The sequence below is a fragment of the Mustela nigripes genome, chromosome 4 (genome assembly GCF_022355385.1).
Source record: "Mustela nigripes isolate SB6536 chromosome 4, MUSNIG.SB6536, whole genome shotgun sequence".
In the NCBI taxonomy this organism is placed as follows: Eukaryota; Metazoa; Chordata; class Mammalia; order Carnivora; family Mustelidae; genus Mustela; species Mustela nigripes.
In genome coordinates this window covers 45,708,765-45,735,016 of record NC_081560.1, presented here as the reverse complement: position 1 = coordinate 45,735,016, position 26,252 = coordinate 45,708,765, and the positions used below count along the sequence as shown (strand labels likewise).

At 40.7% G+C, this 26,252-nt stretch overlaps 2 protein-coding genes across 7 annotated transcripts in view; one reads left to right on the top strand and one right to left on the bottom strand.

Moving 5' to 3' along the window:
* ZNRF2 (zinc and ring finger 2) overlaps positions 1-26,252 on the top strand; it is a 396,032-nt gene that overhangs the window by 204,451 nt on the left and 165,329 nt on the right. The window lies entirely within an intron of this gene.
* On the bottom strand, positions 14,094-23,080 carry GGCT (gamma-glutamylcyclotransferase). 3 transcript variants are annotated; one of them, XM_059396634.1, is made up of 4 exons: positions 22,804-23,079; positions 18,306-18,451; positions 16,781-16,916; positions 14,094-14,930 (listed from the first exon to the last, which is right to left on the bottom strand). In XM_059396634.1, the coding sequence occupies exons 1-4, from the start codon at positions 22,942-22,944 to the stop codon at positions 14,787-14,789; spliced, it is 567 nt and encodes a 188-aa protein (XP_059252617.1). In that variant the 5' UTR covers positions 22,945-23,079; the 3' UTR covers positions 14,094-14,786. The 3 variants fall into 3 exon arrangements, with proteins under 3 accessions (XP_059252617.1, XP_059252619.1, XP_059252618.1); XM_059396636.1 differs by lacking the exon at positions 16,781-16,916 and having other exon boundaries at positions 14,786-14,930; positions 22,804-23,080; XM_059396635.1 differs by lacking the exon at positions 14,094-14,930 and having other exon boundaries at positions 16,828-16,916; positions 18,394-18,451.

Below are 26,252 nucleotides of genomic sequence, written 5' to 3'. Positions count from 1 at the left end.
GGGCAGCGCCGAAGCCGAGAGCTCACGGCACTGGCAGCTGCGGGAGGCTGGGAGCAGAAGCGGCTGCGCCCCGGCCCGGAACGGGAACTGGCCGGGAGGGCATTGCCTGTCATGCCCTCTCGCCGGGCTGGCAGCGGCAAGGGGCGGAGGCGGTGTGGGCGGACGAGGCGGGGCTGGCGCTGAGGCCGCCGACTCGCGGGCAGTCGGGAGACCCGGCGCGCGGAAAGTGGCCGGGAGCCCCAAGGGGCGCTCCCCGCCGGAGCACGAGCAGCCGACCACCGCGCAGGGCTCAGTGAGCCGGCGGGAGCCTTCGCTCAGGGGTGACACGCCTGGGAACTCAAGACGCCAGTTGAGCCTTGGTGGCCAGAAGCCCAGTAGGCCAGCCAGTCCCCTTAAAAGTACCACCCCTGATCCTGCCACCAGAGGCGGAGCGTGGGCGCCACGGTGCAACTTGTTAAAGTGGGACACGTGCGCCTGGTTAAAAAGGAGCTCAAAGTAATCAAACTTTACAACAGAGCTTTTACTTCGATTTATACTTTTAAAAATCTAAGGCTTTCTTCCTGTTCTTAAATCTGTTCTTGGCAGTGTACATTTTATACTGTATAATTAATCAGTGATTTCCCCAATGAAATAAATTTTAATAAATTTCCCCAATAAAATATTTTTAAACGTTTTAATTTTTAACGTTTAAAAAGGGAAGGTCTGCACAAGGCTTACTGATTCTATAAGATGTTATTCACACTAAAATGCGTTCAGTCTTGTAACCACAAATGCTCTTGAATATTTAAGTTCCTACCAAAGGCTGCCTTCTGAAAAAGTACGTTATTAACTCAAAAGTAAAACTTTGCAAATGTAAAATTGATGGGATACAAAGGGCAACTTGTAAACACCAAAATGAAGACAATAAAGACGCTAATTCTGTTTACCCTTATATTAACCTCTGACAGAAAAATTACAAAAATTCTCTTTCCAGGGCGCCTGGGTGGCTCAATGGGTTAAGCCGCTGCCTTCAGCTCAGGTCATGGTCTCAGGGTCCTGGGATTGAGCCCCCCACCCCACCCTCCAGCATTGGGCTCCTTGCTCAACAGGGAGCCTGTTTCCCAGCCCCCTCCACCCCCACCCCACTTATGATCTCTCTGTTAAATAAATAAATAAATAAATAAATAAATAAATAAATAAATAATCTTTTAAAAAAATTCTCTTTCCTCCTAGGATTCTGAATTTTATCTTTCATGGCTTTTAAACTCTCCTATTTTCCATATCCTGTTTCTCTGGCTGCATTCCGAGTAACCGCCTCATTCCTGTCTTTCCATTCAGCAATGATTTTGCAAGTATTTGAATCAGCTCTTTAACCCATCTGTGGTAGGCAGAGTAATACTACACCCCATCCCACCCCCAGCTCCACCGCCTTCCATGTCCATGGCCTATACTTGGAAACTGTGAATATGGCAAAAGCAGAATGGAGGTGGCAGATGGAACTAAGGGTGCTAATTGGCTAACCTTAAAATGGGAAAATTATGGTGGATTAATCAGGTGAGTCCAATGTAGTCAAAGGGGTCCTTATACATGGAAGAGGGAGGCAGAAAAAGAAGAATCAAAAAGATGGTAAGCAGAGAAGAATTTGGCCTGATGTTGCTGGCTTCGAAGAGGGAGGAACAGGGTTTTGAGCCAAGGACTAAGGGCGTTTCTAGAAGATGAAAAGGCAACAAAATGGATTCTTCCATTGAGCCTCCAAAGGAACAGTCTTATTGACACTTGGATTTTAGCACAGTGAGACATTTCCGATTCCTGACCTCCAGAAATGTCAGAAACTAAATTCTTGTTGTTTTCAGCCACTAAATTTGTGGTAACTTGTCCCAGTGGCACTAAGAAACAATACAGCATCCACTCAGGTTCTTAATTTTAACAGTGTTTTTCCTTTCTAAGAATTTTGGTTCTATTTCTAGTTTTCTTGGTCATTTGTAACAGTCTCCTGTTCTTTGCGAATTCCATCACTTTAAAAAAATACACAGTTATTTTTTGTTTTTCCTTCAACTCTTTGCAATAATTACAAATTCACATGCAGCTGGAAGAAATAATGCAGGGGGATCCATTCACCCTTAACAAGATTCCTCCCAGTGGGAACATATTCCAGAACCATAGCGTAAGATCACAACCAGGCTGTTGGCCCTGATACAGTCAAGATACAGAACATTTCCATTATCATCAAGATCCCTCATGTCGCCCTTTTATACCTCAGTGCTTCCCCTTTAGTCACTGGCAACCACTAATCTGTTCCCCATCTCTATAATTTGTCATTTGAAGAATGTTATATAAATAGAAGCATACAGGATGTTTGTATGTAACATTTGGGGATTGGTTTTATATACTCAGCATAATTCCCTGGATATTCAAGGTCATGACATATATCAATAGTCCTTTCCCTTTTATTGTTGAGTAGTATTTCATTGCATTACCACACAGATCACCATGATTTATTTGACCATTCACATGCTGAAGGACATCTGAGTTTTTCCAGTTTGGGGCTATTATGAAGAAATCTCTTGTAGATATTCACATACAGTTGATATGTGAACATAACAGTGTCCAGGAGGGCAACTGCTGGGTCTTACTGTAATTACATGTTTAGCTGCTTCTTTTTTTCTCTTTTTTAAGACAGGGAGAGAGGTGGGGGAGGGGCAGAGGAAGAAGGAGAGAAGAATCTTAAGCAGACTCCATGCCCAGTGCCTAGCCCCACAGAGCTCAGGCTCCCAACAGTGAGATCAGGACCTGAGCCAAAATAAAAAATCAAGGGCCCCTGGGTGACTCAGTTGGTTAATCGACTGATATTGGCTCAGGTCATGATCCCAGAGTCCTGGGATTGATCCCTATGTTGGGCTCCCTGCTCAATGGAAAGTCTGATTCTCCCTCTGCTCCTCAAGCAGACTCCCCACTGAGCACAGGACCCCCCTCCCCCTAATGCAGGGTTCCATCTCATAACCATGTGATCATGACCTAACCCAAAACCAAGAGTCCAATGCTCCAAAGAGGAGTCACCCTGATGCCCCCACAAGTTTAGTTTCTTAAGAAACTGCCAAATTGTTTTCCAGAGTAGATGTATCATTTTACATTCCTGGCAACAATGTGTGAGTAATGCCGCTTCATAGCACCCTTATCAGCATTTGATGTAGTCACAATGTCTTATTTTAGCCACACTGATAGGTGGGTCATGATAGCGATATATCATTGTGGTTTTAATCTGCTAATGATGTTGGACATCTTTTCATGTGCTTTATTTGCTGTTATCTCTTCTCGGGTGAAATGTCTCTTCACATCTTCTGTCCATTTTCTAAAAGGATTGTTTGCTTTTCTACTATCCAGTTATGAGAATTCTTTTGTATTGTTTTTTGTTTTTTTTTTTTAAGATTTATTTATTTATTTGACAGAGATCACAAGTAGGCAGAGAGCAGGCAGAGAGAGAGAGAGAGGGAAGCAGGCTCCCTGCTGAGCAGAGATCCTGATGTGGGGCTCGATCCCAGGACCCTGGGAGCATGACCCGAGTCGAAGGCAGAGGCTTAACCCACTGAGCCACCCAGGTGCCCCCAGTTCTGAGAATTCTTTATGTATTCTACATTCTAGTCCTTTGTCAGATATGTGATTTGCAAATATTTTCTCCCACTCCTAGCTTGTCTTTGCTTCTTTTAATAGGATCCTACATCAGGCTCTGTGCTCAGCACTCAGTCTGCTTGTCCCTCTTCCTCTGTTCTTCCCTCACCCCCTAATAAATAAATAAATGAATAAAAATCTTTAAAAACATTTTTTAATTGCTTTGTCTATTCTAGTTCCTTTGACTTTCAACATAAATTTTGGAAAAATAATCTTGCTGAAATTTTTTAAAAGATAGATTTATTTAATTATTTATTTGACAGACAGAGAGGGGCAGAGCAGCAGGTGGAAGGAAATGGAGAAGCAGGTTTCCTGCTGAGCAGGAAGCCCAGTCTGGGGCTAGATCCCAGGACTCTGGGATCATGACCTGAGTCAAAGGCAGACACTTAATGGACTGAGGCAGCCAGGCTCCCCTTGCTGGAATTTTGATAGGAATTATTTTAAACCTGTACTGGGGAGAATTAACATCTTTACTGTATTGAGCCTTGCAACCCACAAACATGGTATGCCTATTTATTTAGATCTTTGGTTTCTTATATCAGTGTTTTATAGTTTCCAGCATATAAGACTTACACACGCTTTGTAAGATTTACATTTAAGTATTGCATTTTCTTAAAAAAGCAGTTGTATATATCATAGGTAAGAATGTGAAATGGCTCAGCCAATGTGGAAATAGTTTTTTCCTCAAAAGTTTAAACATAGAATTACTATATGATCCAGCAATTCCACTCTCAGGAATAAACCCAAAATAATTGAAAAGTTGTACTTTAACAGTGGCTCAGTCCATTAAGCGTCTGCCTTCCGCTCAGGTCATGATCCCAGGGTCCTGGGATTGAGCCCCTCATCGGGCTCCCTGCTCAGTGGGAAGCCTTCTTCTCCCTCTCCTACTTCCCTGCTTGTGTTCCCTTCCCTCTTTCACTTTTTTTTAATTTATTTTCAAATAAATAAATAAAATCTTTTTTTAAGAAAGAAAAGAGATGCTCTAGTTCTGGGGAGACAGGGCTAGTGGGGTCCTAAGCTCACCTTGTCTCATGGGCATACCTAAATAACAGCCACATCAGTGCATCTAACCCAGAAAATGACCTGAAGACTAGCAAAGCAGACATTCCACAGTTGATCATAGAGAGGAGGACTCATCAAAAAGTGTAGGAGGCGCAGAGATGGGGTTGGGAACCAAACTCCTAGGGAGACTAACCACAAACAGGAGGGACACCATAAGCATGGAGAAGGGAAAGAAGGAAAGAAGCACAAAAGAAGGGAGAAGGAGGCCCACATCAGGCCCCCTAGACATGAGCAATCTGCACTGGGAAGATGGGTCCCCATAACATTTGGCTTTGAAAATCAGTGGTGCTTAACTTCATGAATTTTCCTAACCAGTGGGGCTTAACTCCACATACTTTAAAGAGCAACAGCCTGGAGAGTGATAGAAAATGGAGTCCCGGGCGCCTGGGTGGCTCAGTGGGTTAAGCCGCTGCCTTCGACTCAGGTCATGATCTCAGGGTCCTGGGATCGAGGCCCGCATCGGGCTCTCTGCTCAGCAGGGAGCCTGCTTCCTCCTCTCTCTCTGCCTGCCTCTCTGCCTGCTTGTGATCTCTCTCTGTCAAATAAATAAATAAATAAAATCTTTAAAAAAAAAAAAAAAAGAAAATGGAGTCCCCACTCTTAAAGAGACAGTAAAACAAGGAACCCTATTGAGACACAGCATAGAAGCAGGAGTTTGAAAAGCGCCTAGGGTATGGGCGAAGGAGGTTGATTTACTAATCCCGGGATGTGTGCTGGAGGGGCAGGGATCTTCAGGAGACTTCTCTAAGAACCAAAGATCTGGCAGGAGCCATTTTATCTCCCCTTCAACTACCCCAGGCTAGCTAGCCAGACCTACTTGCTAACACCATGTGACCCATCCCCACATTCTCCTGCAGATCTGCCCCATTCAACTCACCTCTCCTAGGAAGGAATGCTTCCAAAGGCACTCCTGCCAGTGGTTCAACCTGCAAGCAGCCCCTGCAAGACCACTGGCACTCCAAAGTAAATCCTGCCCTAGGGAGAAGGAAAGATAACACACACCAGTACACTCACAGCCCCAGCAGCTCAACCTTTTAAGTGGCAGTGCAGAGACAGTGCCCTGCTGATCAGTGCCTCTGCAGCCCCAGCAGGCATCTGGCCTGATGTCAGGCCCACCCACCAGCCAAAGCCTCTCAGGGGATGAGGAAAGAAGAGCACCTTCCAAGTTAGTGTTACTGTAGCCCCAGCAAATGGGCTGAAGACAGGCATCTGGTCTAACTGCTGACACCACCCAACTACAAGCCTACAACAGTCTCAGACTGGTCCTTTAACAGCACAGTGATCAAACCTGGCCCACAACAGACCAAGTGAGCCACTTTGTTGCACTGAAGGCAAACAAGGCTCAGCACACTACCCCAAGATCAAGAGTTGCATATTCTACCAACTGAGTCAGCAAGGTGCCCCTAAATGGAATTCTTTGTGTGGAAAGAAAAGGCCATAATCAGGAATAAGAAAATTATGAAAGAGAAAAATGTCAGAGGTAACTGTGAACATAAAAAATGTAGTAGATAAATCACTTATACAACCAGTACAGAGGTAAAAGGACAAAATCAGTAAAATCAATAATATCTATGAAAATTAGTGAAGGGATTCAATAAAACTATAGCAAGTATGATATCACATATATCAAATGTGGGTGATGGGAGTAAAAATTTAATGCTTTTAGAATAGGTTTGAATTTAAGTGACTATCAATTTAATATTGATTGCTATATACATAAGATGTTATATATGTATTGTGATGGTAACCCAAATGAAAAACCTGCAAAAGATACACAAAAAATAAAGAGAAAGGAATCCAAGCACATCACTAAAGAAAGCCATCAAACCACAAGGAAATAGAGCAAGAGAAGAAAGGAACAGAGAACTATGAAAACAACCATAAAACAAGTAACAAAATGGCAACAAGTACATACCCATCAATAATTATTCTGACTATAAATGGATTAAATGCTCCAATCAAAAGACATCGGGTAACAGAATGGATAAAAAAGCAAGGACCATCTATACGCTGCCTACAAGAGACTCACTTCAGACCTAAAGATACATGCAGATTGAAAATGAAGGGATGGAGAAATATTTATCATGCAAAGGATATGAAAACAGCAGGATACACATTCTTTTTAAGTGTAGATGTAACATTTTTCAGAATAGGTCATTTTTAATTTAATTTAATTTTTAAAAAGGTTTTATTTATTTATTTGACAGACAGAGAGAGGGACCACAAGTAGACAGAGAGGCAGGCAGAGAGAGAGAGTGGGAAGCAGACTCCCTGCAGAGCAGAGAGCCTGATGTGATACAGGAGCTTAATCCCAGGACCCTGAGATCATTAACTGAACAGAAGTCTCAGACACTATTTGTTGAAGAGACTGTCTTTTTCCCATAGGATGTCTTTTTCTGCTTCATCAAAGATTAATTGACCATATAATTGTGGGTTTATTTCTGGGTTTTCTATTCTGTTTCTTGAATCTACGTGTTTATTTTTGTGCCAGTACCATACTGTTTTGATTACTACTGCTTTGTAATATAACTTGAAGTCTGGAATTATGATGCCTCCAGCTTTGGCTTTCCTTTTCAAGGTTGTTTTGGCTATTCAGGGTCTTTTGTGGTTCCATACAAATTTTAGGATTGATTATTCTATTTTTGTGAAGAATGCTATTGATATATATTTTTAAGATTTATTTATTTTAGAAAGAGAAAGAGAGGGCATGAGCAGGGGAAGGGGCAAAGGGAGAGAGAGGATCCTCAAACCAATTCTCTGCTAAGTGTGGATCCTAATGCAGGGCTCAGTCCCACTTAACCAATGGAGTCACCCAGGGTGCCTCAAAATGATGTTGATATTTTTGTAGGGATTGCATTCAATGTGTAGATTGCTTTGGGTAGTATAGACATTTTAACAATACTTGTTCTTCCAATCCATGAGCATGGAATGTCTTTCCATTTTGGGGGGTCATCTTCAATTTCTTTCATCAAAAGTTTTCTAGTTTTCAGAGTACAGGTCTTTCACCTCTTCAGTTAGGTTTATTCTTAGATATTTTAACATTTTTGGTGCAATTGTAAATGGGATTGTTTTCTTAATTTCACTTTCTGCTGCTTCATTATCAGTGTATAGAAATGTAACAGATTTCTGTATATTTATTTTTTATCCTGCAACTACTGAATTCACTTATCAGTTCAAGTAGTATTTTTGCTGGAGTCTTTGGGGTTTTACATATAGCATCATGCCATCTATAAATAGTGAAGGTTTTACTTCTTCCTCACCAATTTGGATACCTCTTATTTATTTTTCTTGTCTGATTATTGTGGCTTTGACTTTTATTACTAAGTTGAATTAAAGTGGTGAGACTGGACATCCTTGTCTTGTTTCTGATCTTAGAGGAAAAGCAATAGAAAAAAAAGCATGAAGATGCCTGTGTGGCTCAGTGGGTTAAGCCTCTGCCTTCAGCTCAGGTCATGATCTCAGGGTCTTGGGATCAAGTCCCACATAATTTAGCTATAAGTATTTATGCTCTTTATCATATTGTTGAAGTTTCCTCTGTTCCTATTTTTCTGAGAATTTGTTTACAGATTTATTTGTTTGCTTCAGAGACACACAGAGAGAGAGAGAGAAAGCGAGAGAGCATGCACATGTGCAAGATGGAGGAGTGGCAAAGGGATAGAATCTCTAAGCAGACTTCTCGCTGAGCAGAGAGCCCAAATGGGGGGCTCCATTACACAACCCATGAGATTATGACCTGGGCTGAATCTAAGAGTCAGATGTTTTTGTTTGTTTTAAAGATTTTATATATTTATTTGACAGAGAGATCACAAGTAGGCAGAGAGACAGGCAGAGAGAGGAAGGGAGGCAGGCTCCCTGCCGAGCAGAGAGCCTGACTTGCGGCTTGATTCCAGGACCCCAAGATCATGACCTGAGCTGAAGGCAGAGGCTTTAACCCACTGAGCCACCCAGGTGCCCAAGAGTCAGATGTTTAACTGACTGAGCCACCCAACGGCCCTGAGGAAAAAAAAAATTTTTTTTTTTTAAATCGTGAATGGATGTTGAATTGTGCCAAATGCTTTTTTCTGCAACAACTGACATGATCATGTGACTTTACTTTTTTGCTTGTTAATACAACGGATTGCTTTGATTTTCAAGTATCAAGCCAGACTTACATCTCTGGAATAAAACCTTCCTTGGTCATGATGTATGATTCTTTTAATGTAGTACTGAATTCTAATTATGAGTATTTAGTTTATAATGTTTAATCTATATTCATGAGGGATATTATCTGTAGGTTTGCTTTTTTTCCTGTTGTCTTTGTTTTTTTTTGTTTTGTTTTTGTTTTTGTTTTCTTTCTGCCGAGCAGAGAGCCTGATGCAGGGCTCAATCCCAGGACTCTGGGATCATGACCTGAGCTGAAGGCAGAGGCTTTAACCCACTGAGCCACACAGGCTACCTGTCTTTGGTTTTTGTACCAGGGTAATACTAGTTTCATAAAGTAAATTGGTAAGGGTTAGCAAAATGCCCCTCCATCCTGATACTTTGCTTTGCTTTGAAATCTACTTTATCTGGTATTAATATAGCCACTCATTCTTTCCCTTAACATTTGCAGCATACAGATTTCTCTATCCCTTTACTTTCAAACTGCTTATATTATTTTAGTTGAAGTGAGTTTCTTGTAGACAGCATAAAGTTGGATCATATTATAAAAAAAAATGTTTTTTTAAAGATTTATTTATTTTGAGAGAGAGAGTGTGCAGGCGGGAAGGGATAGAGGGAAAGTTTTAAGCGGACTCCATGCTGAGTGTGGAGCTTGACACAAGCCTCAATCTCAGGATCCTGAGATCATGACCAAGAGTCGGATGCTTAACCGACTGTGCCACTCAGGCACCCTGAGTGGATGCCTGATCAATATGATCCAATAAGGTTGGATCATATTCTTAATCCACTCTGCCAATTTCTGTTTTTAATCGGTCTATTGAGATTATTTACATTGAGTGTAATTATTGATATATTAAGGTTTAAGTGTGCCATGTTATTTTTTGTTTTGTCTGGTTTTCATTTCTGTTTTTTAAAATGAGTTTCTATACGTTACTTGAAAATTTTTTTGAATTCCATTTTTATTTATCTGTAGTGGGTTTGTTTTTTAGAAGTGGGGAGGGGTAGAGGAAGAGAGAGGTTTTTTTAAGGTTTAACTGATTTTAATAACCTGGTGATGATGGGCAGCAAAGACAGAATCATGTACTGCTGTGCAAATGTACATTTGTATATTTATCATTTGTATCATCTTGAAAATTCTGCAGTTACTCTAAATGTGTGTACCTAAAATATATGTATATTTCTATAATTGTAACTTCTTTTTTTTAGAGTGTATTTATTTTTATTTTTTTATTATGTTGTTAGTCACCATATAGTATATCATTAGTTTTGTTTTGTTTTGCTTTAATTTATTTGACAGAGATCACAAGTAGGCAGAAAGGCAGGCAGGTTGTGGGGGGAGCAGGCTCCCTGTTGAGCAGAGAGCCCTATGCGGGGCTCGATCCCAGGACCCCGAGATCATGACCTAAGCCGAAGGCAGAGGCTTAACCCACTGAACCACCCAGGTGCTCCATACATCATTAGTTTTTGATGTAGCATTCCATGATTCATTATGTATAACACCCAGTGCTCCATGCAATATGTGCCCTCCTTAATACCTATCACAGGGCTCACCCGACCCTCTAACCCCCTCCCTTCTACCTAGCAGGGAGCCCAAAGTGGGCCTTGATCTCACAATCCTGAGATCATGACCTGAGCTGAAATCAAGAGTTGGATGCTTAACTGACTAAGCCACTCAATAGTTTTTTTAAGTGTATTTTTTCATATAGCTTTCTCAAGCTGTTTCTTTAGCTATCACTATATATACATATAATTTTTTAGTCTATTGGTGTCATCATTTTTACCAATCCTTTTATAATTAAATATTACTTCTACATATATTTAGAAACACAATGTTATAATTTTTGCTTCAACCATTATTTCAGAAACTCAGGAGAGTCTATTGTATTTATCATGTATTTGCTTACCATGTGATGTTTTCCTTTCTGATGTTCCAGTTCCTTTATTTCTTCCTTTCTGTCTAGAAAACTTTCTTCAGCCATTCCTTTAGGGTAGGTCTGCTAGCACTAAACTTTTCTAGTTTTCCTTCATCTGAGAATGTCTTGATTTTCCCCTTTAGTCTCATAGGCTATTTTCACTGGAGCTTGATTTGAGAGTTTTCTTTAAGCACTTGAAAAATGTGCCACTTTTTTTTGGCTTTCATGGTTTCTGATGAGAAATCTGGTGTCATTTGAATTGTTTCTCCTGCAATCACGTGAAATGTCATCTCTCATTCACTACTCTCAAGAACTTTTGTTGTTGGATTGTACAAGTTTGACTATAAAGTGTCTGGTGTGGATTTCTTTGGGCTTGTTTGGGGTTCTCTCAGCTCCTCCTCCTAACATTAACTACAGCTTACTAGGCAAGAGCTGTATACCAGGCACTGTGCTGGGCACTTTATGTACTCTATTGCTAATTCCACCCATAAACTGGGAGTTAGGTGTGTTAGGTTAAACCACATGAAACTGTCATGGCTTCACTCTACCTCTTGAATCTATAGGTTTGTCTTTTGCCAAAGTTAGAACATTTAAACCATTATTTCATTGGGTACTTCTTCAGCCTGCCCTTTCTCCTTTTTCCCCCTTTTCTCTAGTTCTTCTCTCTTTCTGAGACTCCCATGACACAAATGTAAGATCTTCTATTATAGCTCCACAGGTCCTTGAGGCTGTTAATTTTTTTTTTTCCAGTCTGTTTTTTCTCAGGTAGATAGAAAAATTTCTATTGTTCTTTCTTCCAGTTCACTGCTTCTTTCTTCTAACATAATCTAATTATTTTAGCATCTACTGATGATCTTTTCTCATTTGAGATCTTCCTGGATCTTGGAATTAAGTGATTTTCAATTAAAACCTGGACATTCTGGAAATTACAAGCCTCTGGATCCTACTAAAATCTACTTTAGCTTAACCTGAAACCACTCCAGCAGAAGGTAGCAAGGGTCATTGCCTTGATATTACTCAATGGGGTAGAAGTTCAGGTTTCCACTCAGCTACTGCTAAGGAACTTGGGTGTAGGTGGGAGTTCCAATCCCCGCCCCCCCCCCAAAGTCTCCACTGATATTTTCCCCGTTCCTAGGAAGAGTAGGAAAGCCTTATCACTGCCCACTATATGGTGTCCACTGATATAACAGGGAAGGGTGACATTTTTACCACTGGGTGGTGATATAAGTCTTACGACTTGACCTCTGACACCATCCCAGCAGAGGGGGATGTTAATAACTGATGGGCAGTTTAAACCCAGGGTCCTTGCATGGTTTCCACTGACACTATGGGGAACAGGGGAGAGCCAGGGCCGATTACTGTTAGGTGGCTCCTTACTCAGCCTGTTCTGACACTGCACTGACAGTTGTGGCAGGAGACAGTGTTAGGATGCCCTGCTACATGCCCTTCATGAGGCTGGAAGTCTAGGCTCCCCTCTTGACCTTTCCTAGCATGGGTAGATGTAGGGGCGGGGGGAAGGTCCATAATTTTTCTTTGTGGTATTTGGGTGGAGAACACTTATTCTCTGTAAGTTTTGTCTGGCTAAAGTGTCCATTTCCTAGTCCTTTTACTTCAGAGTAGGTTTTTCTTCTCTGTGCTCATTGGTGCTTTCAGATTGCTGGCTTCCTCAGCTACAAGTCTGAGATGTAGGAGGCAAGAGAAAACCCAGGGAATTCAGTACCATGTTGTGTCTTGTCCCCGGCTAGTCTGTTTTTCTCTCTTTTCAGAGTCTTGTTTTATACATAATGTTCGGGAATTTTAGTTGTAGTTAACAGAAGGAATAAGGAAGAGGTCTACTCCATCTTTCCAGAAGTCAAAGTCTCCATATGTACTTATTGTATACTGTTTTTGATCATTTCAGTATCTCAAAAACTTGGGGATTTTTTTTCTCTGTTATGATGTACCATTTTCCTTATAATTAGTTTTTGGATTTTCAGGTGGACATTCTGAGGATCTAAATTAGGATTGCTTTCTTCAGAGAAAATTTGCATTTGCCTCTGCTGAAAATTACAAGGCTTACTAGAGACAATTTTAGTTCTGTTCAAGGGTCCGTAGTCAAATTCCAGGGCTATTATTGGCATATGTACCCAAAGATGTAGGTGTCACTTGTTACCAGTGCTAGGAAATTTATCTCTTTTTGTGGGAAAGGGACTGGTTATATCTTGAAGATTTTCCTTATTTTCTTGCAAGCCCAGAAATGCTTTTCATAAAATTGTTATAGTTTATCCAGTTGGTTGTATTATGGTTATAGGGCTAAAATCCACAGTAGAAATGCAAATTCCTCGCATATGACATTTGTTAGTACTACCTTAAACATGACTAGAGAAACAGTATTCCTCATGACTACCAGATTTTCATTAAAAGGCCAGACATGAAGGTTTTTTGTTAGTGTTTTAAATTCCTCAATGAAAGTTGTCATTTTAGGTGGGTGAGATAGTTTATGAGAATATTATTCTATTTGTACATCAAAACTGAGCTTTGCTCACTATCTTACCATAACTGAGTTCTGGGTACTGACAAATTTGGTCTTCTTGGGAGGAGTTAGGAACTGGAGAAAACGAGGGTCTTAGAGGGTGTACATGAGAACAGTAAGGTGTAACAGCTATAAAACATGATCCAACCTTAAGTCTATGGTTCAGTCTCACTTCAACAGCTGTACCTGAAAAGTTCTTTGGTTATTTTTCCCAAGAGAACAAACCAAATCTTTATGTTCCTGCAGCTAGCACATTTCATTCCAGTAACCTGTTTCTAAAGTCCAGTTTTCTCTCTGCATTCTCACTGCATTCCAGAGACCTGATTTTTTGATAACTGGTGCTGTTTTAGTCATGACTCTTCTTTCCTTCATTTGTTCAGGAAATAAATTTAAGAAGCCAAGAGTCAAACTGGAGCTTCCATAAAGCATAAAACATTTTCCCCTCACCATCATAACTCTTCTACTTTAAGATCCTGTTCCAAGGATGGCTCTGTAGAAACTCAAATCTTCAATAAGAACATTGGTGATTTCTAATACTTATTATGTGCCAGGCTCTGTTCTAAGCTTATTACATGTATTTTCTCCTCAAAAATAATCCCAAGACATAGGTGTTTCAACTGCCCTCACTCTATAGATGAGCAAACTGAGGCACAAACTCAGGAAACCCAAGGTCTCTCAGCTAGAATCTGGTAGAACTGACAACTGATCCAAGGCTATCTAGTTCTAGCATGGGTGCAAGAATGCTCTAGTACGGACTGTGTAGAGTCAACACCAGACTCAGAAGTCTCTAAGAAAGTGATAGACAGTACTTTAGTAGGGAATACAGGTTAAACCACAAATACATTTATTTCTCTAAGAACAGTATGCCGTTTTTAAATTTAAAAAAGTATTATCAACTGTCTTTGCAGTTTGCTTGCTCTTATGCTGATTAAAAAGAAATCCCAAAGCAGGGCAATTCACCAGCACGATCATTAAGTTGCAAATCTCTCCTTTGTCACAGAACAAGAAGACACTCCACTCCTGAAAATAACTTTAAGTGCCCACGGAAGAAGTATCCTCATCCATTTGTTATGCATTCTACTGCCTCACGGCCTCCTTTTCAATCTTTTCTTTTTAATTAAGATTTTATTTATTTATTTGACACAGAGAGAGAGAGAGCGCGAAAGCCTGCACAAGTAGTCAGAGCAGCAGGCAGAGGGAGAAGGAGGCTTTCCGTTGAGCAAGGAGCCCAATGTGGGGCTCCATCCCAGGACCCTAGGATCATGACCTGAGCAGAAGACAGAAGCTTAACTGAGCCACCTAGGCACCCTTCAATTACCTAATTTCTAATCTAGTTTCTTTTTAGTCTGAAAACAAGGAGACACCTAAGTAAGATATCCCTTCAGAGCACTGTTGAAAATATATTAAACATAGAGATACCTCAGATCTCTTTTCTAAATGTTGAAAATATATTAGCACATACAGAGAGTATCTGTATTTTCTATTATAATTTAGATTTCTATCTAAAATATGTCCTAATGAGCTTTTGTTTCTCCCTTTTTGATAATGTTTTCAATTTCTTCTGAGACTTCTCCTTTGTAGTCATTTGGTTCTATTGCATTTAACTTCTTCTGATACTCCAGTGGCAAACCATTTTCTTTTGCACCCAGGCAAATGACCTAAAAATGATTAAAATAAACAAAAAACACCTTTTAATTAGGAACATAATTAGTATACCAAAATCTTATGTGCAGTATCAAAGCATGACCTGTTAGCTTTCAGATAACTCTAGAATAAATAATTATAGAACAAAATAGAGACAGCCATTCCTCTCATGGTGAGCATGAATGTGCAGAATCTTCAAATCCAAATGATACATTCTCATGGAGTACCAATTTTACTCAATAATATGGTTTAAAATATTTTTTTAAACTGAAGTATAATTAACAGTGTTATATTAGTTTTAGGTGTACAATATAATGATTTAACAATTCTTTACATTACTCAGTGTTCATCATGGTAAGTGTGGTCTTAATCCCCTTCACCTATTTCATCCCTCCTACTCACCTTCCCTCTGATAACCCCCAGTTTTTCTCTGTATTTAAGAGTCAAGTATTTTTTGTCTGTTCATTTATTTGTTCATAGATTCCACATATGAATGAAATCATATGGTATTTGCCTTTCTGATTTATTTCACTTACCATGATACCTTCTAGGTCCATCCATGTTGCTGTCAATAGCAAGATCTCATTCTCTTTTTATGGCTGAATAATATTCCATTGCATGTATGTATGTGTATATAAATACGCTCACACCATGTCTTATTTAGTCACAACTATGGATGGACACTTAGACTGCTTCCATATCTTAGCTGTTGTATATAATGCTGCAGTAAACATAGGGATGCATACATCTTTTCAAATTAATGTGTTCGTTTTCTTTGGGTAAATACCTAGTAGTGCAATTATTGCATCATAGGGTAGCTCTATTTTTAATTTTTTGAGGCTCCTCCACACTGTTTTCCACAGTGGCTGCACCAGCTTGCATTCCCACCGGCATCATATCAGGGTTCCTTTTTCTCCACATCCTTGCTAACATTTGTTATTTCTTGTGTTTTTTACTCTGGTCATTCTAATTTAAAATTTTTTTATAGTAAGACAAAAACTTATTGTAGAGAACTGGCATGATCTAGTAAGAAAAAAACACCATTCTTTAAAAAAACTGTAAAGTTTATAGGGAGAAGTTTTAGTTTAACCTGGGAGTCTACTCTATCTCTGATGGGAAATGAGGTAATACATGGCAGCTGTGCTCAGTGGTGCTTCCCAGACTCATACCAGGCTAATTCCTCTAGGCTCCATACTAGAAAATTCCAAATTTGGCCCAGGAACTGGGTCATCCACTCCACATGCCATGTCCTGACTAGGCCTTCCAAAGTACCTAAATTTGGATTTCTAAAAAGGGATGTTGGGGTTTCTATCCCACATCCTTTTCCTATGCTTGTGGGAGTGGTATCTCTGACTTTGAAAGACAGCATGACTTTCTTCCCTCTATTTAGGGATGGAAAACATTTCAGCAATAGGAAATATATTTCTCCCCCATAAAAATGAACCTTAGTGTTATGAAATACTCTCTTGTGGAGAAAAAATGATTACAAAAACCTCTGTATAGAATAAATCCACTAAAAATGCATGCATACATGTTATTTTCTACTTGAGGAAAGAAAACACATATCTAGAATTAAGATTCAGATTTCCAGAGTCTTTTTAAATAAATCTGCTTTAGGAACATGGGTCTATCATTACAAATAAATCTGAACATTTTTCAATTTGCATGGTAGGTAAATAACTATCATTTTTGCATTAAAAACACTTTGATTAAAGTGAATTGTTCAGTGGTAGGGCAGGCAAAAAAGACTGAAGTGTTCATGTAGAATTTAATGCACACTAATTCTTTTTAAAACAAGGTATTTTTTAGTTTAGCTCAGTGAAAATTAAAAAGGAACCGCCAATAGTCTTTGTAAGTTGCTTACCTTTTTATACTGGGGCGATGGGGGAGCACTCTCATAGTTTTTCATCTGATAACTTCGACAGGTTATTTCTTTTCCTTCTTGAGTATAAACATTAACTTCTATTGGGACATATGTTCCACTTTTAACCCCTTCTTGCCTGAAACCAGAACAGCCAAATTTTAACCATATTTGACTCAGTCAAGTTAGTTTACTGGGCTAAAAATTTAACAATATATAGATGTACTTGCTCCCTATGTATTCTGGGATATGGCAGAACATATTATAAAAACTACCACGTCAAAAGCATTTCAATTGGAAAGCCTCAGATTTAGAATTATTTGTATAGTTCTAATAGATCTCAGTATTTATCCTATTTAAACCCATGCTTGAATATAGTTATTTCAATCTTTGTACCCCTCAACATTGCGCTCTAGGCTACAAAAGCATTTCAATTGGAAAGCCTCAGTTTAGTATTATTTGTATAGTTCTAATAGATCTCAGTATTTATCCTATTTAAACCCATGCTTGAATATAGTTATTTCAATCTTTGTACCCCTCAACATTGCTCTCTAGGCTACAAAAAACTGACTGTATGTTCTGACAAGAGAATATCCACCTGGAGATAATCAGAGAGAATGGCTCACTCTCATTCACCAGGGACATATCAGATAATGTGTTCTTCTCAAGCCCTACTCTTTTCTGCCTACTTTCTTTGTATACATGCTCTTATATACAGATCTTGAGAGTTCTGTTAAAAAAAGCATCAAGACATTTCTAATATGTCGTCAAAGTTTTTATAAATTATTAGTTTTTCAACTGCTACCTTAAAGAATTATTTTCTAAAAATGGACTCTAATAAAACTTGAACTGCTTTTGAAACCAATAGAAAGATGCAACAATTATGAACATCTTCATGCCTTTTCACAATATGAAACTACAAAGATTTTTTAAATAAAAATAGAACAAAAATAAAGACTCCGTTTTTTTATAGGAGAGATTATAGGGGCACCTGGGTGGCTCAATTGTTAAGCATCTGCCTTCGGCTCAGGTCATGATCCCAGGGTCCTGGGCTCGAGCCCTGCATTGGGCTCCCTGCTCAGTGGGAAGCCTGCTTCTCCCTCTCCCACTCCCCCTGCTTGTATTTCCTTTCTCACTGTCTCCCCAGCTCTGCCAAGTAAATTAATTAATTAATGTTTTTTAAAAAAAGAAAGAACAAAAAGAAGAGATTATAAACATTCTCCAAATCTCAACTGGAATATAGGACCCAGCTAGGCATTTTTTTTTTTTTTTTTTTTTAATGTAGGCTCTATGCCCAGTGTGGGGCTTGAACTCACAACCCTGAGATCAAGAGTTGCATGCTCTACAGACTGAGCCAGTCAGACACCCCTAGGTTTTTTTTTCCCCCTCAGGATATGCACCTTTTATGTTAACTCTGAAGTGTAAAGAATATAGTATATGGTTTTGAAAGACGTATATATACACATCTTTGAATATGATCCACTTTCTGAATCAGTTATTGTTTAACTTGTAATTAGAAGCCACCTACTTATCCAGAGAACTCAAATTGCTTTTGTTCATTTTCCATACTACTCCCCATACTTCATCGCCAGGACTTTGAAAAATGGTGGCTATACCTCCATGCCAAGTTTCACTTGTTTTGCCTTGGGAATTGCCAAAGTCAAGCTTATAATCCTACAAAGGAAACCAAAATAATATGATCAATATCTACTTGAACCAAAATTTCCCTCTTCAAAATAAAAAAATTTACCTTGAACTCCATGCAGTTAAGACATAAACTTTGAGTTCCTTCTCTGAATAAGAAGCTGTAAAAAATACAAAGATAAACAACGACCCAGATCTCAAGGACTATATTTTTTCATATTTTTAAAAATGAAATGTATAATGAATATATAATATGCATCCATAAACAGGTTTTTAAAAAGCCCGTAATCCCAATGCCTTAATGTAAGTATTTTCATTTTTAAAAATTGCTTTGCAGTCTACCTACACACACATGGATTTTAACTTAGAGGCAACCACAGTATATACACAAAATTGTTGAAGCTGGGGTTCATAGGGGGTTATGACCTACTTTTTTTTTTTTTTTTAAGATTTTATTAATTTTATTTGACAGAGAGTCAGTGAGAGAGGGAACACCAGCAGGGGGAGTGGGAGAGGGAAAAGAAGTCTTCCTGTGGAGCAAGGAGCCCTATGCCAGGCTCAATCCCAGGGTCCTGGGATGATGACCTGAGCCCATGAGCCCAAGGCAGATTCTTAACGACTGAGCCACCCAGGAACTCCTAATCTACTTTTGTGTATGTAAAGAGTATCTTACTAGCATATATCACCATGTTTGCCCTCAAGGAACCACGATCTTTTTTTTTTTTTTTTTTAAGATTTTATTTATTTATTTGACAGAGATTGCACGTAGGCAGAGAGTCAGAGGAAGCAGGCTCCCTGCTGAGCAGAGAGCCCAGTGCAGGGCTTGATCCCAGGACTGCCAGGACAATGACCTGAGCCTATTATGTGAGGGTGATTTTTAAACTTACTAACGTTAATCTAACATTCATGAATTATACTATTATATCTACAATAAATATTAAAGCAGCTAACACTAGTACATGACTAGGTTCTATAACTGCACTATGAGCTTTATGTGAACTCTCATTTTTATCCTGTCAACCTTATTATACCCATTTAATAACAAGAAAAACTGTGGCTTATAAAGATTAAGCAACTTGCCTAAGGTCTCTCAATGAATAAGTAACAGAGACAGATTTCTAGCTTAGCTTCTTCCCTATAGAGTAATCAGAGGAGAGAATCCTGGGGAAGATGAAAAACCCTTACTTGGCCATTTGGTATAGAAAATTTCTTTCCATCTTTCTAGAGCTTAGTTTCCTTAATAATAAAATAAAAAAGGCTGGACTAGGTTCTAAATCTAAGGTTTGTATTTTATTCCTGTCACTTTTATTTTCTTCAAATGTCAGACATTTCAGGAAAAAGGTTGGTCTGAGTGACCAGTATATTCAACTGGTATATTGGATATTCTAGGAGCACGTAGCCCTAGCAGAACATCATGAGAGCTGATTAAAGTCACAACCACATGAGGTACTGGTTGTCTACTACTAAATCCAACAGACCATTTTCATTCCTCCTCTTGCTCCACTTTTCACCTACTTCTGCCATAGTTAACCACCCTGTCTTGATATGCCTTCCTGACTTTCAGACTGTCCCCTGATCTCAATTCCCTTTGACAACTCCTCCACCGTACCTGGTGTTTAAATGGTAGAGTTGCTAAGGGCTTAGTTCAGGCCCCTTTTCTTGTTCATCAGCAATTTGTTCAAGACAATCTATCCCCTCCGATGACTACAAATACCATCCAATATTCCAATCATCTTTTAATCCAACCCAGATCTCTCTTCTAAACTTCAAAAGTGCTTAGAACAGGACTTACCACACAGTGAGTACTTAATAAATGCTCACTAATGTTTTTCTGCTCACCTGGATGTGTAACAAGCATCTGAACTCAGTATGTTTAAGCTGAGCTTGATTTTCCCTCCAAAACTGATTCTCCTCTTCTCTTTACAAATATCACCATCATCCACCTTATTGCACCAAAAACCTTAGTCACCCCTGTTACCTCATCCTCCCTTCACAAGTAGTTACCAAGACCTAACTTTATTATTTCCTAAATACCTCCCCAACCCGTCTACCCTCCACTGCTACCACTCCATTTCAAGGTGCCATTGTCTTTAGCACGGATTACTACAAAACCTTTCTAACTGGGCTCCACACATCCACTGTTGTCTTCCCTTCCAACCCATTTTCCATAGCAACCAGAATGAGCTTTCAAAGTTGTAAATCTAATTTTTCACTTGCTTAAATTCTGCAATGGATCTTTTCATTGCTCTCAAGATAAAGACCAGTCTTTTTTGGCTTCTGTGGTCCAGTAGCATGCAGTCCTTCACTACCTCTTTAGTTGCCAAGCTATATCCTCCTCAACACTAAACTCCAGCCTCAGCAGCTGGATGATCCAGCTTCTTTCCTGAGGTCATTTGTACATGCTGCTCCTTCTCTTTTGTCTCCCCCTGCCCAATCATTCAGGTCTCAGCTTAAAAGTCATTATTTTCAGGAAGAGCTTTACTAAGCTCTTAAGTAGGGACCCCAAATCATACATTCCCATAGTACCTTGTAGATCTCCTCTTTTTGGGGGGTAAAGACTTCATTTTTTTTTTTTTTTAAGATTTTATTTATCTACCTGACACAGAGAGACACACACAGAGAGAGAGAGAGAGAGAGAGAGAGAGAGAGACAGTGAGCAAGCACAAGCAGGGGAAGTGGGAGAGGGAGAAGCAGGCCCCCCACTGAGCAGGAAACCCAACATGAGGCTCAATCCCAGGATCCTGGGATAATGACCTGGGTGGAAGGCAGAAGGTTAACAACCAAGCCACCCAGGCACCCCAAGACTTCACCTTTTTTTTAAGAGCAGTTTTAGGGTCACAGCAAAACTGAGAGGAAGGAACAACATGACTCCTTTTTAAACTCACTATATCTGAAACTCAGTAACCATTTGCTTGATAGCTCTTCCACTTGTCCCAACTATAAGCAGCTGAACTTCTTTTCTACAGTTGGGCAATTCCCTACCTTGGGAGTCTGGGGGTAGAAAGTGCTAGACCCCAACTCCCATTTCTGAGGCTTCAAATGCCAGCAGTTGGTTCTCCCAGTTCTGCTTGCAGTCAGGGCATGGGCACATGACCAAGAGTTAGCCAACCAGGACACCCACCTGGGACTCTGAATTAGAAGCTAGTGCCCAAGAACAGCAGAAACTCCACCCTGTAGGTGGTGGCTACATCCCGGTTTCAGGAACTGCAGGGGTGTACTGACAGTAGCAGGCAAGGTCCAGAGAAGGGAGGGTCAGTAATGCACAACTTAAGTGTCCATATTGACCAAGTTCAGCAGTGATGCCCCAGTGGCCTCCTAGGCTGGTTCTGTCTGTGATATTGGCTGCTGTGGTTGCTGTACTTCCCTTTATGACTGCCTGGTTTTTTTGTTTTATTTTTGAAGTAGGCTCCACATCCAAAGTGGGGCTTGAACTCACAACCCTGAGATGCTCCACCCACTGACTCAGCCAGGCACCCTTATGCCTCTGTTTATCAGTTCTGTGGTCATTCTGTGAGTCTTCTAACAGCCTTTCAACACATTCATTTCCTGCTTAAATCAGCCACTTTCTGTTGCTTGCAACTAAGAACCTGGTAAGGACAGCAGAGACCATGTCTGTCTAATTCAGCAATGTCAAAAGGTTTTCTACATCATTTGGGGGGGGGGGGGGGAGTGTCCTCCCTATAGACCTGGTCAGGTCCTCAAGGCAGCCCACTTAACTCTATCACTTCTGTACCTACAAGGGAAAAAACCTACCAAAGGAATGAATGGATTGTACCGAAGAGCAATTACTTTGAAGTTTTTATTTATTTAAGTAATCTCTATACTCAAGGTGTGGCTCGAACTCAGGGCCTGAGACCAAGGGTCACAAGGTCCTCCGACCGAGCCGGCCAGGCGCCCCTGAAGAGCAATGACTTTTACCAAGGCGGGTTATGGTTCATCCAGTGGTCTGACTTAACTGCGCTCGGCCCTTACTAGGACTCCGACTCCGTGCCGGCTTTCAGGACCTCTCCCCTCAGGAGCGAGAAACAGGTGAACTGAGTTTCAGAACTCCAGCCGGCAAGCCTTGCAGCGAAGGTGTGACAGGGAGGAGAGAGAGCAACGGACTCCCGTCTAAGTCGGTGGGCAAGAGAGGTGGCCAGGTCTGGGCAGAACGAGCCTCCCGGGGGAAAGTCCTCAGGGGGCTCAGGGCGGCCCGGGGGCGCACAGCTGCCGGGCGGGCTTGACCAGGAGGGCAGAAGCCAGACAGAGAAGACAGTCCCGACGTGCTGCTATCAGCAAGAGGCGCCTTCCCCCGGCCCCGAGAAAGCGACTTCTCGAAATCCTGTCCCCACGTCCGCAGGGTGGACCCGCCGCTGCAGGGGCCGCGCGCGGGCAGCACTGACCTGCAGGCGGGCCACGCAGCAGAACGCGGCCGACGGGTTTCGGAGGTGGATCCGCTCCGTCAGCAGATTGCTACCGTAGGCGAAGTACAGAAAACTCTCCTCCTCCTGGCCTCGGAGGTCCTCACAGCCCGAGTTCGCCATGTTCCGCCCGACACCCGCGCGGCCCCGGGGTCGGCCGTACGACTCTGAGAAGACTGCGACCGTCCGAACTCCGGTGGCTGACGAGCGGGTGTCTCTGGAGTTAGCGGAAAGGCGGGAAGCGTGGGCCGGAGGAGTCGGCTGCGACCAGTCTTTTGATTGGCTGCTGGTCCCAAATGTTGAGTCTCCCCTTATGATTGGCCAAGCCCGCCACCTCCTCTTCGCTGTCCAGTTAGGACTCGGAAATACTCCGTCGAGTGGCGACAGGGAGCCGATTCCTCATTGGCCATGCTCCTCTGTTATCCCGCCCCCATGCTCAAGGCTCCGTACGATTGGCGGGTGGGCGGGCTCTTACGCATGGGAGGCGGATCAGGACCGGTGGGTTCGTTTTGGGGGTTGCGCCGCGTGGGTCCTGACCAGGTTTTCTCATCTTCAGGTGGTGCTTGTGTGGTTCCCAGGTGTTTCGTGCTCGTTAGGGAGCGCGCCCCCGCTCTGCCCTCCCGGTTTGAAGCAGTCGGTCGGTCACGACGGGCCAATTCCCTCCTCATGCTGGTTCTCTCACCCTCAGCCCTGATCACCTCGGTGACGACCCTGCGAAATGACTGGGACTCTCCGGATAGAAGTAGCGTGCCGGCTTCAAATCCGGACGCAGCCATTTACTGGCCACGTAAGCTCGGGCACCTCTCATCGCTTTCCTCCTTGTAAAATAGCGATTTTAACATAAATTATGATCACAGTCATATAACTTATGATCCCCTATCTCACAGGGTTGGTTTGAGTATTTAAAGAATAATTTGTTAATGTTATTAGGTACAAAAACGCCAATGTAAAATAAGATATGAAAATATAAAAACAAGAAATAAAACCTTATACTGTTAACTTTGAAATGAAAGTATTAATTTGAACTCAGGGGAGTGGTTATCCCTGGCACCTAGATTTTGATCTCCACATATCACTCTCCACTAAAAGGTCCCAGGGCTCCTTGGAGAAATGGTTTATGCCAGGTCAGAAGCTGGTAATGACTAGGAGCGCTTGGAACATCTTGTGGCAGTAAAGTCTGGAAGTATCCAAAAAAACGAGGTCCTTTCAAAAGGACATGGGAGCCAGCTTGAAGAAATGCCCACTGGCCAAATTTAGAACAATTTGAGTACCAAAAACAATGACTGCAATTGACTGAAAATGTCAAACATAAAAGTCCCACCAAAAGAGTAAACCATATATAAAAAACAATTTTTAAAAGCCTCATTTGTTATGGTGACTGTTACAGCAACTCTTTACCCTGAAAAGTTGTAGTTTAAGAAAATAAATTAAACATTTACTCTGCCCTCCTACTTACAGCTGCATTTCAAGGTAACCAAATAGCCCCAGTTGATGAGGAAATGGTTCTCTTTACAAAAGTATGCCAGCTAACTCCTGTAAGATGAATGGTAGAATTCAAATATCACCATCTTGTAGCCCCTAGTTAAATAACTGATTCATGCCAGGATCATCAATGAAACCCTGTGGTGAAAGGGTGACAGGGAACAGAATACTCCCCAAGGGCCAAATTATCCCCCAGGGATTGCTAGCTGTAGTCAGAAGAAAAATATAATGACAGTGAAGGAATCTGGTTCCTCCCATCTTAAACTAGATCAATCTTATAATCACTAAAGTGGACCAATTGGACATTATGTGCCTCCTGATATGATACAAGAGGAAGCCCCAGTATTGTCTGTGAAGTATTGTTCCCCACCCTCTTTCACTTCTGTACATCAAGCTCAGCAGGAACTACAAGGATAGAATAAAATGACACCAAGAGGAAACAATCAGAAAAATTCTGAACAAGTGGTGGGACATCATGAAGAACAAATGGCTGTCTCTTAAATTAAGTCAGTGTAGTTACAAAAAAAAAGGAAAAAAAAAAAAAAAAACATAAAAAAACAAAAAACAAAACCCTAAAAGAAACAAACAAAAAAACTGGACAGTGCAGGCTGTTCCAGATTAAAAGATACCGAAGAGACATAGTAACTACATGCAATGGCTTGTCCTATGTTCTGGTTCAGTAAACCAGATATAAAAGATATTTGGGGCACAATTAAATCTGAATAGGAACTAGGGCACTAGATGATATTAAACAATTGCTTTTTTATTAGGTATGATAATAGCATTTGCTGATGTAGAAAAATGTCTCTATTTTTAGAGACATAATAATGTATTTTGGGGTAAAATGTTTGATATTTTTTTTTTCTTGAAGATTTTATTTATTTATTTGACAGATCACAAGTAGGCAGAGAGGCAGGTAGAGAGGGAGAGGGAGAAGCAGGTTCCCTGCTGAGCAGAGAGCCCAATGCAGGGCTCCATTCCAGGACCCTGGGATCATGACCTGAGCCAAAGGCAGAGGCTTTAACCCACTAAGCCACGCAGCAGCCCCTGATAATTAATTTAGAAAAATTAAAATATGGAAAGTGTTCAATGCTCAATTGATTGATGTGTATATGGATATTCATTTTATTATTCTATCCTCTTCTATATATTTCAACATTTTTGAGTTAAAAAGTCAAAGAAATATGGTAATGTGTGTAGAGCACTTGGCATACAGTGAGCACTCAATAAGCAATAACACTGTTGTTATGTAATCGGAAAATAGGATGTTACATACCTTCTCCCATCCCTCAAACATCAAGGTAGAACTTGAACTACGTACTTGGTTACTTCAGTGACCAAGCTGCTCTTGTTGGTAAGATAGTGTTCTATTGTATCATGAATTCTCGAGGCCTCTGCTTTTGAGCATTCCCACTTAAAATGTCCTTCTGCATTTTATATTGCTTTTAGACATTGTAAATGTATTTATTTTTATTATTTGGACTTTTTTTTCCTCTTCCGATGATTCTCACTAATTGCCCAATTTTATGGTTACTTATTTTTCTTAACACCATTTCACAAAAATTTTCTGAAGCCCTGATGTTTCCTCAAACAACTGAAAATCTCTTTTTACGCCCATTAAGCATTTTATTTAGCTGTGTAGCTTGCTGCATACTGACCCCTGTTGGCTAAGGCAGTAGACAACAAAGGTCTTTGTTCTTCCAAATTTAACCATAGCTTGGTTAATAGTTAACATTCACTGAGCACTTAATCTAATGCCAGGCACCAATCTAAATTCATATATATTAACTCATTTAATCCTGAAAATAGCCCTATTGAGACAGGTACTAATATTATTCTCATTTTACAGTTGAAGAAACTTGAGTTGCAGTAGGTTAATTCACTTGCCCTAGGTTATGTAGCTAGCAATGACATAACCTAGTTTAACAGTCAAGCCCTCTGATTCTAGA

Coding starts and splice junctions, on each gene's coding strand:
- GGCT (XM_059396634.1), bottom strand. CDS start 22,944: ATGGCGAACTCGGGCTGTGAGGACCTCCGAGGCCAGGAGGAGGAGAGT. Junction 18,452..22,803: donor GCTGCGTGGCCCGCCTGCAG/GTCAGTGCTGCC, acceptor TTTCCTTTGTAG/GATTATAAGCTTGACTTTGG. Junction 16,917..18,305: donor AATTTGAGTTCTCTGGATAA/GTAGGTGGCTTC, acceptor TTCTGGTTTCAG/GCAAGAAGGGGTTAAAAGTG.